The 15,317-nt window shown below is 40.1% G+C and overlaps 1 protein-coding gene and 1 long non-coding RNA gene across 2 annotated transcripts in view; one reads left to right on the forward strand and one right to left on the reverse strand.

The window, feature by feature from the left end:
• IQCH (IQ motif containing H) overlaps positions 1-15,317 on the reverse strand; it is a 107,790-nt gene that overhangs the window by 72,300 nt on the left and 20,173 nt on the right. The window contains exons 8-9 of the mRNA XM_063448753.1: positions 6,992-7,206; positions 6,010-6,552 (exon numbers count right to left, since the gene is read on the reverse strand). Coding sequence (XP_063304823.1) covers positions 6,010-6,552; positions 6,992-7,206 — 758 coding nt within the window. The remainder of the gene's footprint in view (positions 1-6,009; positions 6,553-6,991; positions 7,207-15,317) is intronic.
• Positions 1-15,317, forward strand: part of LOC134603105 (uncharacterized) — a 741,779-nt gene that overhangs the window by 59,055 nt on the left and 667,407 nt on the right. The window lies entirely within an intron of this gene.

Below are 15,317 nucleotides of genomic sequence, written 5' to 3' on the forward strand. Positions count from 1 at the left end.
ATAATTGCAAGCTTATATGATAAATGCTGACTAGAAATTAAAAAGTAGAAGACCCACAATTTAATGTTTTAGCGTGTACCTACCTGTCTAGTTGCCTCCTCCCCTTTTTTTTATTTTTAAACAATTCTCAGGTTTCAGACCTCCCAACTATCCCAATTATGACAGGACAGTTCCAAGTTTCAGGTCCTGTACCGCCATACAAATGATTCAATACTGTTAGAAAAATGTCATAATGATTTATCTACAAAAAATTCCATAGATTTTCACAGTGACTTCTGTAAATAAATCACTTGGAAACTTTCATTTCTTTTTTTATTTTAATTTTAGTGGCAATCATAACAACCTTTACATAAGGTTGGTGTCATCACATATAACCTAGTATTTGTTAAAATGTTCAATTATTGTATAACTTTAAATAAAACTTTATGAAACGAAACATAAGGCACACTTGGAAACGTTTCTAACAGTGTCAGAATCTTCTGGAGATCTTATTAAATCAAGGTCATAGTTCCATGGTGTCCGGCTTTTAGGGACACAAGGGAACTGTCCCCAACAAACATAGCACAAGCGCATCATGAGGGCAAGGAGTGATCTTTGAAGCTTCCCCTTGCAGGTGTGCTCCCAAGACTGCTTGCAAGGATAGCAGTTTATAATGTTTGTCACGCAGATAACATGTCATTTTTGCACGGATTTGATATTAGGGAGTTATGGGTTACCTAAGTCATGTATGACAGGAGTGCAGCTAGCTAGTGCAAATATCTCTGCATGAGCAGCATTTTAAGCAGAGACACTGAACATATAGATTCCTACAATCATGGCCACTTTTAAAAGCAGAAGTGGTCATAGTGGTTGGAGTAACCCATTAAATGTAATCCAGTGCAGACAATTGTCCTAAATTAATCCTGACCCCCTACTGATATAGAAAAAAAAATCTGTGCTCTGGCATTAGGAAACTAAGAACCAAGGCATTACTTGGATTTCTGTCAAAGTGATAAAAAGGATAGTATACACACTAACCACAAATGATAAATCAAGCTCATTATTACATATACCCCTGTGGGGTGAGAGGCCTGATTTCTACCTTTGTTTGTGAGTTTGCTACTAGCACCACATTTCTCACTATTATTATTATATTGTGTTACGCTATGATTTGTATTTTTTATTATTCTAGATTCAATACTATTCTTATATAGTGTCATGGAGTAACACTTCTGGGTTCGGCACTCAGCAGTGAGGAGCCGGACCCCGCCCCCCCTCTGACACAGCTCTGATGGTATTTAGGGAGACTGGGCCAGAGGGAGGGTGCTTGGTGATTGATTGTGTGAGCTAACGTGTGAGCTGCCTCCGCGAGACCGTGGGCCCCACAGGCTCAGCTACTGGGAGCTAATTCCACCGGACTTGCCTCTCCACAAGCTCAGACAAGCCGTTCCAGCCTTTGAGCAAATGCAAGGATTGCTGCATGCCATAAAGGATTACTGGAGAACGGATACTTTGCTACTTTACAAGTGGACCATATCCCTGAACTATTGGAGGACTACCCATATTAACCTTAAGTATATTTTTCAGCTATTTGTCTGCAATATCATTTATTAATGAACTAATGCTTGCTTACTCAAACCTTCATTGCTACAAGTTACTAATCTCATGGAGGACAACTCCCATCATGCTTATTCACTAGGAACTGTTTCTTGCTTTGCAATTACATTCAGTGCTTCAAGTTACTAATCTCATGAAGGACAACTCCCATCATGCTTATTCACTATGAACTGTTTCTTGCTTTGCAATTACATTCAGTGCTTCAAGTTACTAATCTCATGAAGGACAACTCCCATCATGCTTATTCACTATGAACTGTTTCTTGCTTTGCAATTACATTCAGTGCTTCAAGTTACTAATCTCATGAAGGACAACTCCCATCATGCTTATTCACTATGAACTGTTTCTTGCTTTGCAATTACATTCAGTGCTTCAAGTTACTAGTCTCATGAAGGACAACTCCCATCATGCTTATTCACTATGAACTGTTTCTTGCTTTGCAAATATTCTTAGCTACTTGATTATTGTTCCTATTGAAGATTATTCTCATGAACTTAAAGAATGTTACTTAATGGATCTCTGAAGAAATACTTAATAATAAACTTTGTATTGTTGATTACTTGCACTTCTTCTTATTGGATTATTGCCTAAATGCAATTCATTTAAGTTTAACACTTATTAAAACTTCGGTTGAATCAAGTTACCAGTGATTCTCTCTTTTCTTAAAGCTACAGTATTGATACTTAAGGATTCTCCATTTCTTCACTATTGTAATTAGGGAGTTTACAAGCTGCAGTTGAGTTCCAACCCAAATCACCCCTAGTAGCGTAACATATAGAATATTTCAACTCTGGTTTTTATTCTCCAGGTTGTATCTTTATATTGTATGCTGATTGGATGTGGTTTCCACTTTTTTGTTTCACTGATTACTTGGATTTCTTTCTGGCAGGCCCCCTCTAAGGTTTTTTCATAAGGATTGTGCAGTTGTGAGGACAGATTATTCTTTTAACCAAATGTGGCTCCTTCACCAATATTTACCCCTTAAGGACTAAGGCCCTTGTGGCACATTTGCCATACATTCATTCTACCACAACTCCCCCATTTCTGTTTTAGTGCCCCCATACATGTTATATAAAAATATCTATAAAGGAGAAATAAATGTAAAAAAATACATTTTTTCAAAATTACATTTTTCTCAGTTTTTCGTGTAACAAAATAGATTAATTAATTATTCCTGATTGATAAAATGCCCAATATGTTTAGGATTTCAATTTGTTTTTAGAACCTATAAAAAGACAAAAGACAATGTGTGTCCTACTACTGTAAACATTATATATTTATATTCAACTACTGTTCTCAAGTACATTGATACCTCACATGTATACCTTTTCCTCTAATCCTGCCCAAAGTTTTACCTCTAATCTTCCTTCTAACCCAACCAGTAATTTAACCCCTAATCCAACCTGTAATTCATACCCTAATCGCCCCATTAATAATACCTCTGAGGGATTTCCAGTACTGACATCAACAGAGGGATTTTAGCACCTCACAGAGTACTGAGGGCTCTGTGAGCACTTTTTACTGTGTGATTGCAACATGAGAAGGAGATCTCCCTCTCATGCTGCAGCTCCTAAACAGTGGTCGGTGCTGGGCAGCTGGCAAAGAACAGCACCGATCACTGGGCAGAGTGGCATACCGTGGCCACAGCTGACAGTGGGGACCCACAGGTATCGAAAGATTATTAGCTGGACTTGAAAGTTACTTGCCACTACTAACTTCTCCGTGTAACCTTTGATGTATTTTCTGTTTTTGTCTGCATACCCTCCCACAAACATTCTCACTTACACAATCAATCAAACACACACAGAGGTAACTATACACACACAAATATATTCCCTCCTATAGCCCCAGCTCACCAGTATCAGTATCAGTATGAAGCTTTGATTGCAGAGTGGCACAGTGAGAGACACTGTGTAGCTCCAATGACAGTGACATAGAGAGAGACCATACGTAGCTCCCATCGCAGAGTGGCAGTTAGTGACATTTAAGTGTACTGAAAAGAGTGAAAATGTGTCACTCCTATTTTCAGATTTATATAAAATAGTTTTTGTTGCACAGTGAGATCTAGCCTGGTGTTGCCATGTAGCATGTTCATGTATGCGATTTAATTCAAAGGATCAATTAATCCTGTAGGATTGATAGTGGTATGTCCGCTTGCTGTTTAACACTCAGTCATCATCATAGATCTGGAAATGGGAGGTCTACAGTGCTGACAGCAGACCCAATGCATTATGACACTTACAGGGATATTTACTAAAGTTAAAATTGCTGGGGAATTTAGGTAAATTAAAAAAAATGTAGGACAATACTAAATTATAAAAACTGTTCAAGTCAATTCAGTTTTCAGTTTGGCTGGTTTGGCCTTAAATTTAAAATTCAATTTTCGATGTAGTGAATAACCCTGTCAGTATAACCACTCTGACAACATTGTTGGTTCAACAGGAAGATAGGGTCTATTTAAATGTATTAAAGCAGCAAATAGATGCCAGGACACAAACAGTATTGGCACTAGTGGCGTATTGTTCCTTTATTCCTGTAAATTATAACCATTAGCAGTATGGTAGCAATAAAGGAGACACATATAGTAACACAGGTCAAGGCTGGTATCTTTCTGCATGCCGTCAGGGCCAGTATGTGCAGATAGACAGACATGGAGCTCTGCGTTTGCTTATTATGCAGAGTATGTACCAGTAGTTAATCAGGCATAAACAAATAAAAGCACTAAACAATCACAATAAAACAGAATTTCCTATAACATTTATAGCACAGCAGAAAATGTAATATCTCAGATTGCCTTACATCAGGCTCTTTAATTGTGTGTTTTTAATGCTGGATTCATTAAGGTGTGTAGTGACATTTAGTTCTCGCTATTAAAATACCAATCGGGCTCTCCAGATCTGTATAACAGCGTAAATAAATGAAAGATTGTGTGGACGGAGTACTTGAGCAAAACGTTACATACCAAGACATATGACACAGTCAGGGGCATATCAAGGGAAACCTCAACGATGTGAGAAAATCAGTGCTTGGGCATCAAGACTCTATAGGCAATATAGGATTTGGAAGATTCACAATCACCGATTTTAACCAAAATCAGAACCGAATCCATACGGCAGAATGCATATTTGCAAATTATTGTTAACTTACTTTTGAAGTGAATGATGGTTTCAAATACTATTTGCCCTCTAGTAGTGCCAGTAGCCTATGGGCAAATAGTTAAAAAAAATATTGGCATTGCGGGGGCTAACAATGTGGCAGCTGGCGAGCGCTTTCTAGCCAGCCGGCAAATTTAAAAAGGTGTAAACATATAACTAAATAAATAAAAGAACATAAGGGGGTTATTTAGACACCATATTACTTTAAAGGGACACTATAGGCACCCAGGCCACTTCTGGCCTTTGACATGGTCTGAGCCCAGTGCCCCTGTCAGTTTAACCATGCAATTGTAATTATTGCAGTTATTGATAAAGATTCCAGGCAACTTTTGATTGTCTAACTGACGCTGGACGTCCTCACGCTCTGCATGAGGACATCCAGCGTTAGCTAAAACCCCATAGGAAAGCATTGATCCAATGCTTTCCTATGTGGTAGTCCAAACGCAATCATGGCGATCGCCAAGCATGCGCATTAGGTCCTTGATGTCGGGGGAGGAGGAGCAGAGGCGGAGCCTTACCCAACATTAAGGGATATCGGTGCTGGATTTAGGTAAGTGACAAAAGGGTTATCTTTCTGCTCTGCGTGGGAGGGGTTATAGTACTAGGAATACAGTTCTTTATTCCACGCCTTTAGTTTCCCTTTAGGGAGGCTTTAAACCAGTTGGATGGCTTTGCACAATTTGGAGTGAGTGACAAAAAGAGTTAACTTCTAAGTGACACAATGACATTGGGACTGTGCAACACTAGTGACAAAAATAAAATCTATCGTAGTTTTATGGGGAAGGAGGTGCTCTCACTTCTCTTGTTCCACACACATAGCTTCCCTATTAGTTCCAATCCCTCGGGTTTTATCTCTGCATTTACGCTAGGCTGATTATTTTTTTTTCTTCCATTTTTTTAAATTCTGAAGGGGCCTCCACCTGGTGTAACTTGACTTCTAGGTGGGGGACTGATCCCTGGTATTGTTTAGTAGAGAAGATAGATTATGATATTTGTTAGCTACTAGCCAATAATGTCATATCCTAATTCTTTCAACTATTGAGGCCCAAACATCACACACGTTTTTTATGTTCTTCACATGTCAGAAAGAGAAGAACAATGGTTCACTCTGTCTGGCACTCTGTTGTTTGTCCTAATAGACAAGTAGTGCCCTGTGTTCAAAAGATCATCTTTGGTGACTGGTATACTGGAACCAGTATACAATATAAATGACAATCTATCTTTACCAAGTATGCAGGCAGTAAAAAGCATTCCTCACCTTGGATCGAGTTCTGAAGTTTTGTAGCTGTTGTTCTCTGGATTTCTGCAGCATTTTGCGAACACGGGACTTCTGCAGATACAGCATCCAGGCAATTGATATTACTCCTGCAGCCCATCTCTCCCGACTGTAAGCAAGGTATGCTTTACGATCTCTATATCCTCTCCAAGCAGCCTGGATACTCACTGCAGCTGCCGTCCTGCCATCTTTTCCTTTATAGCGCTGTCCAGGAATACTCAGCATTTTCCTCACCGAGGACCGGTTTTCAAATAAAGACAGTAATTGGGAGACTGAAGGGCTCATGCCCAGTTCTTGATGCAGTAAAATTGCTCTTAGGTTATCTCCATTCACCACAGCAACAGGAATGGCATATTCCTGTAACAGGTTTTGCAGCCTTTGTAGGACTGTCAAGTAACTGCCCCCATAGAGACAAAAGTGCTGATGGAAGGCCAAGAAGTCTGCAGCTGTGAGGTCTATCGAGCCATTGTAGATAGTAAAGCTGTGCCCAGTTGGTTCCATGAGCGGGGTCAGCTCCCAACACTTCTGCATGGAAATGGAGAAATCACAAGTAGCAATAAACAACACATAAAAACAAAAAGATCAAAACCATTTATTTTTTTTCGTGTCAGCTTGTCAATGCTACAACTTACTCTATATAGCACTGTTCAGATCATTAAACCTTAGTAAAATGAAGTACCTGAATCAGATCTTTACACCTTAGTGCGACATAGCCAATGTAGTTCTTTAAAAAGTCTATAATGCTATACAGCCTACAGGCTTGTAATGTATGGAGATGTAGACCAACAACAGCTGCAGACCTGTATGTTCGCTGTCCCTTTTTAGAACACTAAGAATATATATCAAATTTGGCACTGGGTAGGGTAGGCTTTGATAGATTGATTCATATACTTTACTTTGCTGGGTTATAATGATCTGTCCTACGGTTCTAGAGGTGCATGAGGTTACATAAAGCTCATCATACCTGTGATGTAGGAGAAGACCTGCTCTGAGGGTCCTTACGAACTGCATTTTCAGATGTCCATGTTCTTCTGCCTGTTGCAGAGTGTTGAGAAGGATATGGCGTATCAAGTCCATCTTCCCGTAGTTGGGAATAAGACAGCAGGGAAACACTTTTTGCATAGTCCTGGTCAAAATCTGCTTTGGGGGATATTTCTGTTATCTTGGTAGGATCTTTGTCTATAAAATATGCAAACAAATTATTAAAAACAAATAAAAAAGGTAGTGAACGTTCCAACAGAATCTACTAATACACTATCAACTACAGCATCAGTTGTGGAAGGGACACAGGGACATACCCAGTGTGTGCATAGCATGATGCATGTACAAGTTGGATAGATAATCAACAGCAAAGAAGGGAGTAAAATGACTCTTTTGATGACCCAAGGAGTAGACTCTCATAAATCACTGCAGTTTCACTATGCAGGGAGACTTGAACTAGAGAACTCTATGCACCATTACCTATAAAATAAGCTTCGGCGTTAAGAAAATTAAAATTATTGTGATTATGTCAAGTAATGGTGTGGCGGAACCAGCCTCGCCACTGGGCATTGCAGAAGACTGATTGCCAGCCTCCTGCCCTGTGACTATGGCCCCAAGTTAAAATGCTTGATTTTCCCCTGCAAAGACCCGAAAGCCGGGTCATTCTGTACTTTTGTGTGGGAGTGTCTGTGTGTATTGTATGGATTGATTGGTTGTATTTCAAAACCCTGTGGGCAGTACTATGTTTGTGGATTGTGAATAAAAGAGGCTGTATGTGCCAGTACAGTCAGTTCTGCTTGACCCTCAAAACGAAGTGTTGTCTCGTTATTGGGGGAATTGGATTGTATGCTGATTGCCAGGAGTGTAAGCTGATTGTATGCTTTTCCTGTTCAGCTGTTTACAGCATTCATATGCTTGAGAGCATTCGTATACTTCTCCAGATCGGTGGTTGTGGTGTCTGCTGCAGTGCTTGGAGTCCTCAGGAAGCGCTAGGAGCATCCTTCAACGGAGGTACCCAGTCGGGGTGCCTGTCGATCCGTTACAAATGGTACTATCTATAACATATTCGACTAGTGAAATGTGACATTTGCACCCTAGCATTTATTATTACATTTGCTAATGAGCTACATAGATGGTATTCTTTAAATCTCCTATAATTTTATATTTGAGGTAACTTAGTTTATTTTGTAAAGACTTCATAACGTGCCTTTAAAATCACTGCTGATTTTTAAATGATAGCGGACCAATTCAATGAAACATTGACCTTGAAAACAGTGTGACAAAACTGAAGGGAATACTGGACCCACTGCCTACCACTATTAAAATAAGGTGCAGTTGTTATGGTGATAGGACCAGCCCTTCAACATTTATAAAACATTTCATGGGTAATGATTGAAATTGTAAATAGAGTTTACACACATGGGATTGTTTTAAACTGACACAGAAACTGCAAATTTGAGTATGAAAAAAGCTGAATTTAATTTTTTTGTATTGTCGGACGCACAATAATTAATTGATTAGTGAATCAGCCCTACAGCCATCAACTGGTCAAGAAGCATAACATATAGACCTACATTTAATCTGGTCAAGAAGAAGCATAACATACAGACCTTAAACTATTTAATATTTTTGGAAAAACTTTAAAAAATATGTTTTCAAAAAATAAAATAGCAAAAACAATATCGCACACAAACAATATGTCAATATATATAAAAAAAATCTAAATATTGCAAAGTTAAAATATGTATCATAATATTAATATATTTTAAAAGTATAATACAAATATTAAACCATTGAAAATGCTTATACAACAATATCACATTGAGGCCTACATCCTAAACACAGATATAAAATAAAGACAGACATTTATCTAGTATTCCTAAAAATGACTGAACTCCAGCAAGACTTTATAAAGGTTGAAGATGGGCAGACATTGCCCTTAACTCCCATATTGAAACCACATAGAAGCAACAATTAACTAAACAGAAAACAACAATTCACTAATAAACATTCCACCATAACTACATATATTTCCCATGTTGGCTTTCACTTGCACAATATTAATTATGAAATGAGAAATAAAGTTTATTAGTATGGCTACAAACATTGATATTTCACCGCTACACTGGGATCTTGTCCCTCTCCTTCTATACCCTCTTTTTTTCTCTCTCTTCTCACCTTCTTACCAAAAGAGAAATACCGTATGTATTGGTATGAATACTTACGGTATATGTAAATACAATGGGATTACGACATTATTCAGACTTCAAACGCTTGTTATAATGTGCCAAGTGGAAATGTAAGTTGTGTATCGTAAAAAATATTTAATACACATTTTAAATACTAAAAACTTACTGATAAGGACTATATAGAAGTAGATAAGCTACATGATCATTATTGTGGAACATAATGCACATTAATGGAAGCGTAATTCACTAGTGAAAATGACTTGCACTACTGAAGGCAACAGAAAATTGCATTAGGCTTGTCAGTAAAAGCAAAAAATTCAAGAAACCACTGTGGTACTCCGCAGATGTGGCCAAAATAGTAAAAAACAAAAAGTAAGCATTTAGTAATTATAAAAAAAACCAGAGTGAGGAAGACAGAATGACCTATAAGATTAGGCAGAAAGAGGCTAAGCAAGTTATAAGAGCTTCCAAATCACACACAGAAGAGAAAATAGCACAGTCAGTAAAAAAGGGGGACAAAACTTTTTTTAGATACATAAATGAGAAAAGAAAAGTAAAACAAGGATTAGTTAGATTAAAAACAAAAGAAGGAAGGTATGTAGATGAGGATAAAGGTCTAGCTGACTGCCTCAATGAATATTTTTGTTCGGTATTTACAGATGAAAATGAAGGAAAGGGACCTCAGTTAAGAAAAAGGATAAATGAGTCATTTATTACACGTGAGTTTACAGAGGAAGAGGTTCTATTTCAACTGTCAAAAGTAAAGACAAATAAGTCAATGGGACCTGATGGAATACACCCAAAGCTATTAAAAGAGCTTAGTGGTGTACTAGCAAAACCATTAACAGATTTATTTAACCAATCATTGATAACAGGAGTAGTCCCAGAAGATTGGAAGTTAGCGAATGTTGTGCCCATTCACAAGAAAGGTAATAGGGAGGAGTCGGGCAACTATAGGCCAGTAAGCCTTACTTCAGTAGTGGGGAAAGTGATGGAAACCATGTTAAAGGATAGGATTGTTGAACATCTAAAAACACATGGATTTCAAGATCAGAGACAACATGGGTTTACTTCAGGGAGATCATGCCAAACCAATCTTATTGATTTTTTTGATTGGGTAACTAAAATTATAGATCAGGGTGGTGCAGTAGACATTGCTTACCTAGATTTCAGTAAGGCTTTTGACACTGTTGCACATAGAAGGCTTATCAATAAACTACAATCTTTGAGTTTGGATTCCAATATTGTTGAATGGGTAAGGCAGTGGCTGAGTGACAGGCAACAGAGGGTTGTAGTCAATGGAGTATATTCGAAGCTTGGGCTTGTCACCAGTGGGGTACCTCAGGGATCTGTACTTGGACCCATTCTCTTTAATATTTTTATTAGTGATATTGCAGAAGGTCTTGATGGTAAGGTGTGTCTTTTTGCGGATGATACTAAGATATGTAACAGGGTTGATGTTCCAGGAGGGATAAGCCAAATGGCAAATGATTTAGGTAAACTAGAAAAATGGTCAGAGTTGTGGCAACTGACATTTAATGTGGATAAGTGCAAGATAATGCATCTTGGACGTAAAAACCCAAGGGCAGAGTACAGAATATTTGATAGAGTCCTAACCTCAACATCTGAGGAAAGGGATTTAGGGGTGATTATTTCTGATGACTTAAAGGTAGGCAGACAATGTAATAGAGCAGCAGGAAATGCTAGCAGAATGCATAGGGAGAGGTATTAGCAGTAGAAAGAGGGAAGTGCTCATGCCATTGTACAGAACACTGGTGAGACCTCACTTGGAGTACTGTACACAGTACTGGAGACCCTATCTTCAGAAGGATATTGATACCTTAGAGAGAGTTCAAAGAAGGGCTACTAAACTGGTTCATGGATTGCAGGATAAAACTTACCAGGAAAGGTTAAAGGATCTTAACATGTATAGCTTGGAGGAAAGACGAGACAGGGGGGATATGATAGAAACATATAAATACATAAAGGGAATCAACACAGTAAAGGAGGAGACTATATTTAAAAGAAGAAAAACTACCACAACAAGAGGACATATTCTTAAATTAGAGGGACAAAGGTTTAAAAATAATATCAGGAAGTATTACTTTACTGAGAGGGTAGTGGATGCATGGAATAGCCTTCCAGCCGAAGTGGTAGAGGTTAACACAGTAAAGGAGTTTAAGCATGCGTGGGATAGGCATAAGGCTATCCTAACTATAAGATAAGGCCAGGGACTAAAGAAAGTATTTAGAAAACTGGGCAGACTAGATGGGCCGAATGGTTCTTATCTGCCGTCACATTCTATGTTTCTATGTTTCTATGACTGGAAATTCAAAGTAGATTTCAAATGTAAGGTCAAAGTAGCAATACTAAAAACAAAATTTATGAACATACCGGTAATATTTTGAGCCTACATTTTCTTTCTAGACTTAATTTTGAGGTTCCCAGCAATTCTCACTTTATTGAATAACCCGGTTAGAATAATAATAATTTCATGTGTTTCCACTCCAATAGAGAACATTCTAGATGGTTACAGCAACACTCATAAGGTCTCTTTATACCTACATTCACTCATTCACTTACTCAGTTATCTTAAAGGAGTACACCCTAATTCCTTATTCCTTCACTTATCTCTGAAGTTGTCTTTCATATCACATCATACAGCTAACTGTCTGATCCCAGTCTGCTGAGATCAATTCTGTTTGTTATTGACAACTTTAGTCATGTGAAATCTACAAAGATTAATCCTGCTGCAGACATGGCATGGCCTTGATTTTACTAGCCTGACACCTGTCTGTCTGAAGAATCCACCTGCTTCTGGTCATCTCTGTCAGCTATCAATTTCCATTACCCACCCTGGCCTTACTGAAAATGACGAGTCCCTGGAGTGAAATTTTTCCAAGTTTTTTGTACAATTTTTGCCAAACCTGCACCGGGGCTTTATTGGTTATAACCAGGAGTGCAAGCTTTTGGAATATATATATATATATATATATATATATATTAAACAGTAAAAGGAAGCCCATGAACTTCTACATTACTAGTGGGGTGCCATAATTAATTCCAAAGTACCCCTCGTACCCCTTATTTTTAAAGTAATAAAAAGAGTTTTAGCATCGCATATGCTATCCATAAACTGATATGTCCATGATCTAAATAGGTATATATGGAAAACAAAAAAAAATACAAAATATCAGACATATAAAGCTATGGGTAACTAAACATCTTCACAATTATTATACGATAAATGCAATGTGCAATATAGGATGTCCAAGATCCAAGAGTTAACACACAGAAGTGCTTTTTTTAGTTTCACAGCTTCCAGACACAGTGGCCTGCGGGTATGAAGAAGGACTACAACCTGTTCTTGTTTCTTTGATATATGTTGCACAGCAAGGTCTATTTATATCGGCAGGAAGAACGATCATGCTGTTTATGTAATGCATCTCATCTACATCCTTGTATTCCTTAATTTGTGGACAAATACTAATATCTTTCCCAACTATTAATGTGCATAATATGTAACATAAAAAGAGATTCTATCACAAGAGGACATCATTTCAAATTGCAAGGAGAAGCACAGGTAATGGCTATGTGAATGGGGACGAATATGTTTCTTGGTATCTGCATTACTATAATTAGGTACCTAGAATGAAATCCATTCGGAATATGGTACCAGATTTCTCGAACAGGGTACTACACATCTAAAATGGGGTGCTAAATAATGGGAACAAGGTACTAGTTATGTTTAATGTACATACCTGCACTGTAGGAACATACAGATATACCCGATATTTGTAATAACAGGAAAGCGCTGGAAATTTTTAAACAGTTATTAAATCTCTAGAATAGGGTAATCATTTTTTGGAATGGGTTACTAGGTATCTGGGTTAAGGTACAATACAATATTATTTCCATGTTTCACTGCAGTCACCTATCTTCCATGTGTTTCCTATATATAGTTAAAGGGACACTATATACACCCAGACCACTTCAGCTCATTGAATTTGTCTGGGAGCATATTCCCAGTTCCCTTAACCCAGCAAAGCTAATTATTGCAGTTTTTTATAAGCTGCAATAATTATCTTTGTGGGGTAACTCCACCTCTAGTAGCTGTCTACCAGACAGGCACTAGTGGGACTTCCGGGCTGTTAGGCAACTTTTGCTGGACGTCCTTGCACTATGTATGAAGACATCCAGCGTCACCGGAATCCTCAAAGGAAAGCATTCTATAATGCTTTCCTTTGGGGAAATCATAATGCGAGCGCGGCCATTGCCGCGCATGCGCATCAGGTCTCCTCGCCGGCTGATGTCAGCAGGGAAGGAGCGGAGGAGGACCAGAGCAAGCACTGAGGGACATCGGTGCTGGACTCAAGTAAGTGACAGAAGGGGTTTTTAACCCCTTCTGCACCGCGGGGGAAGTAAGGGAGGTGGGCACTATAGTTTCGCTTTAAAGGAACAGTCTAATGTTAAAAATATGTAGCATGGGGGGCGGAGCCTAACTGCCTAGCGGACCACACGTGCTCGATAAGAGCTCCCGCGCCTGGGGACACAAACCGGGGAGATCCAGACTCTAAAAACGACAATTACCAACCGCAACCTATATCACACGACCGGGGAGAGGCTGCTGCACCGGACGGTGCCTTCCCCGACATTATTACTAACGGAAAGAGGTTTGCGGCCTACACGTGGCAGAGACTCGGGGAGGCGGCCGCTCTCCGAACTCACCAACCACGGCTGGACACCCCAGGAAGCACTCCCCCCCCCCCCCTGGACCGACGGGGGTTATCTCGGTCCACACTTGATCACCCCACCTACGGTACAGCCGGCAGACGACTAAGCCTGTGTGTGCCTACCAACCGGCGAACCTTCACAAAATGGCGGACACAATCAATATAAGTGACATGCGGCAGTCCAAGCCTAAAGGAAGTGCCACGCTGGAGGGTATACTACAGCGCATCGACAAAATCTTTACCCGATTCTGGAAGAAACTGGAGGTACATGTGGTGGAAGCTGTTGGGGTGAGGAGAAGCAAAGGCATACAAGCGGAAGAGGGGTTAAGGGGGGCCCCACAGGGTATACAAACCCGCCGAACCCCCACCTCAGATACCCATAACCCACCAAGGCAGGCAATCCCCTCGAACCCCCCACTACAGGGACAGAGGACAGGGAACTACATGAAGCGCATGATCACCCTGAGCCCCCTGTACATTGCAGTGGACACTGATAATGGCCGTCCTAAAAACCTTCCCAGGCCGAAGACCACCTGGAGTAAACCTCCTAAGCACCGACCACACCGCCGATGAGTAGGCCGCCGCAGGCGGCGGCGGAACATTCCAGCTCCACACGACGCCCAACAAAGGGACAACCCGGCCTCGCTGAGACACCGAGTTGATGGATCGATGGTGCAGGCCTTTACAATGACCTGGGGCCGGCAGGCGGCCGCTACATACCCCTGTCCTACTGCCCCAAGGGACGCTCTCCTAGCCGTGGGGACCAACAGACCCCGAAGAGGCATCGGCTGACATATATCTATTTGCCTAACAGACCGGACAAGACACTCCCGGTTGCAGGCCCTATGCACCCCACCACGCGGCGGCACACTTGACAAGCAGTGGGCTCTAACCAAACGGACAAACCCCAACTGCTACCTGATAACTGTAAATCTTAAGCGCATCACAAACGCTGCCATACATGCCAGAGACTCAACCCAATCTGCAAGGACTTCCTAACCGTGTAATGGATCGTCACACTGAGCTTCTCACAAGCGATCCCTGAGCCTGATACAGACACGGTGCGGCCTCAACTCACGTGGACATCTACACGTTCCCCACTCTCTGGATTTCCCCACGGATAGATGACCCTCCTTGCCTGCCTCAGATGTGCTGCTTTTGCACGCTCACACCGGGACTCAAGAGTCTATTTACATGTTTTGATTTTATATCTTTCTCATACTATGAGCTTATTGGGAATCACATAGCACATAATTGATAGTTGATCACTTGCCTCACTGAACTAATGCCCATTCAGTTAGGCCGTGAGACACAGCAGGAAGGGTATTTGTGCCCTAGATAGTGTGCTAGTTTATTTGTCACTTGAAATGTACGTTCATAGCCTGTA

Source organism: Pelobates fuscus, chromosome 3 (assembly GCF_036172605.1).
Source record: "Pelobates fuscus isolate aPelFus1 chromosome 3, aPelFus1.pri, whole genome shotgun sequence".
Taxonomy (NCBI): Eukaryota; Metazoa; Chordata; class Amphibia; order Anura; family Pelobatidae; genus Pelobates; species Pelobates fuscus.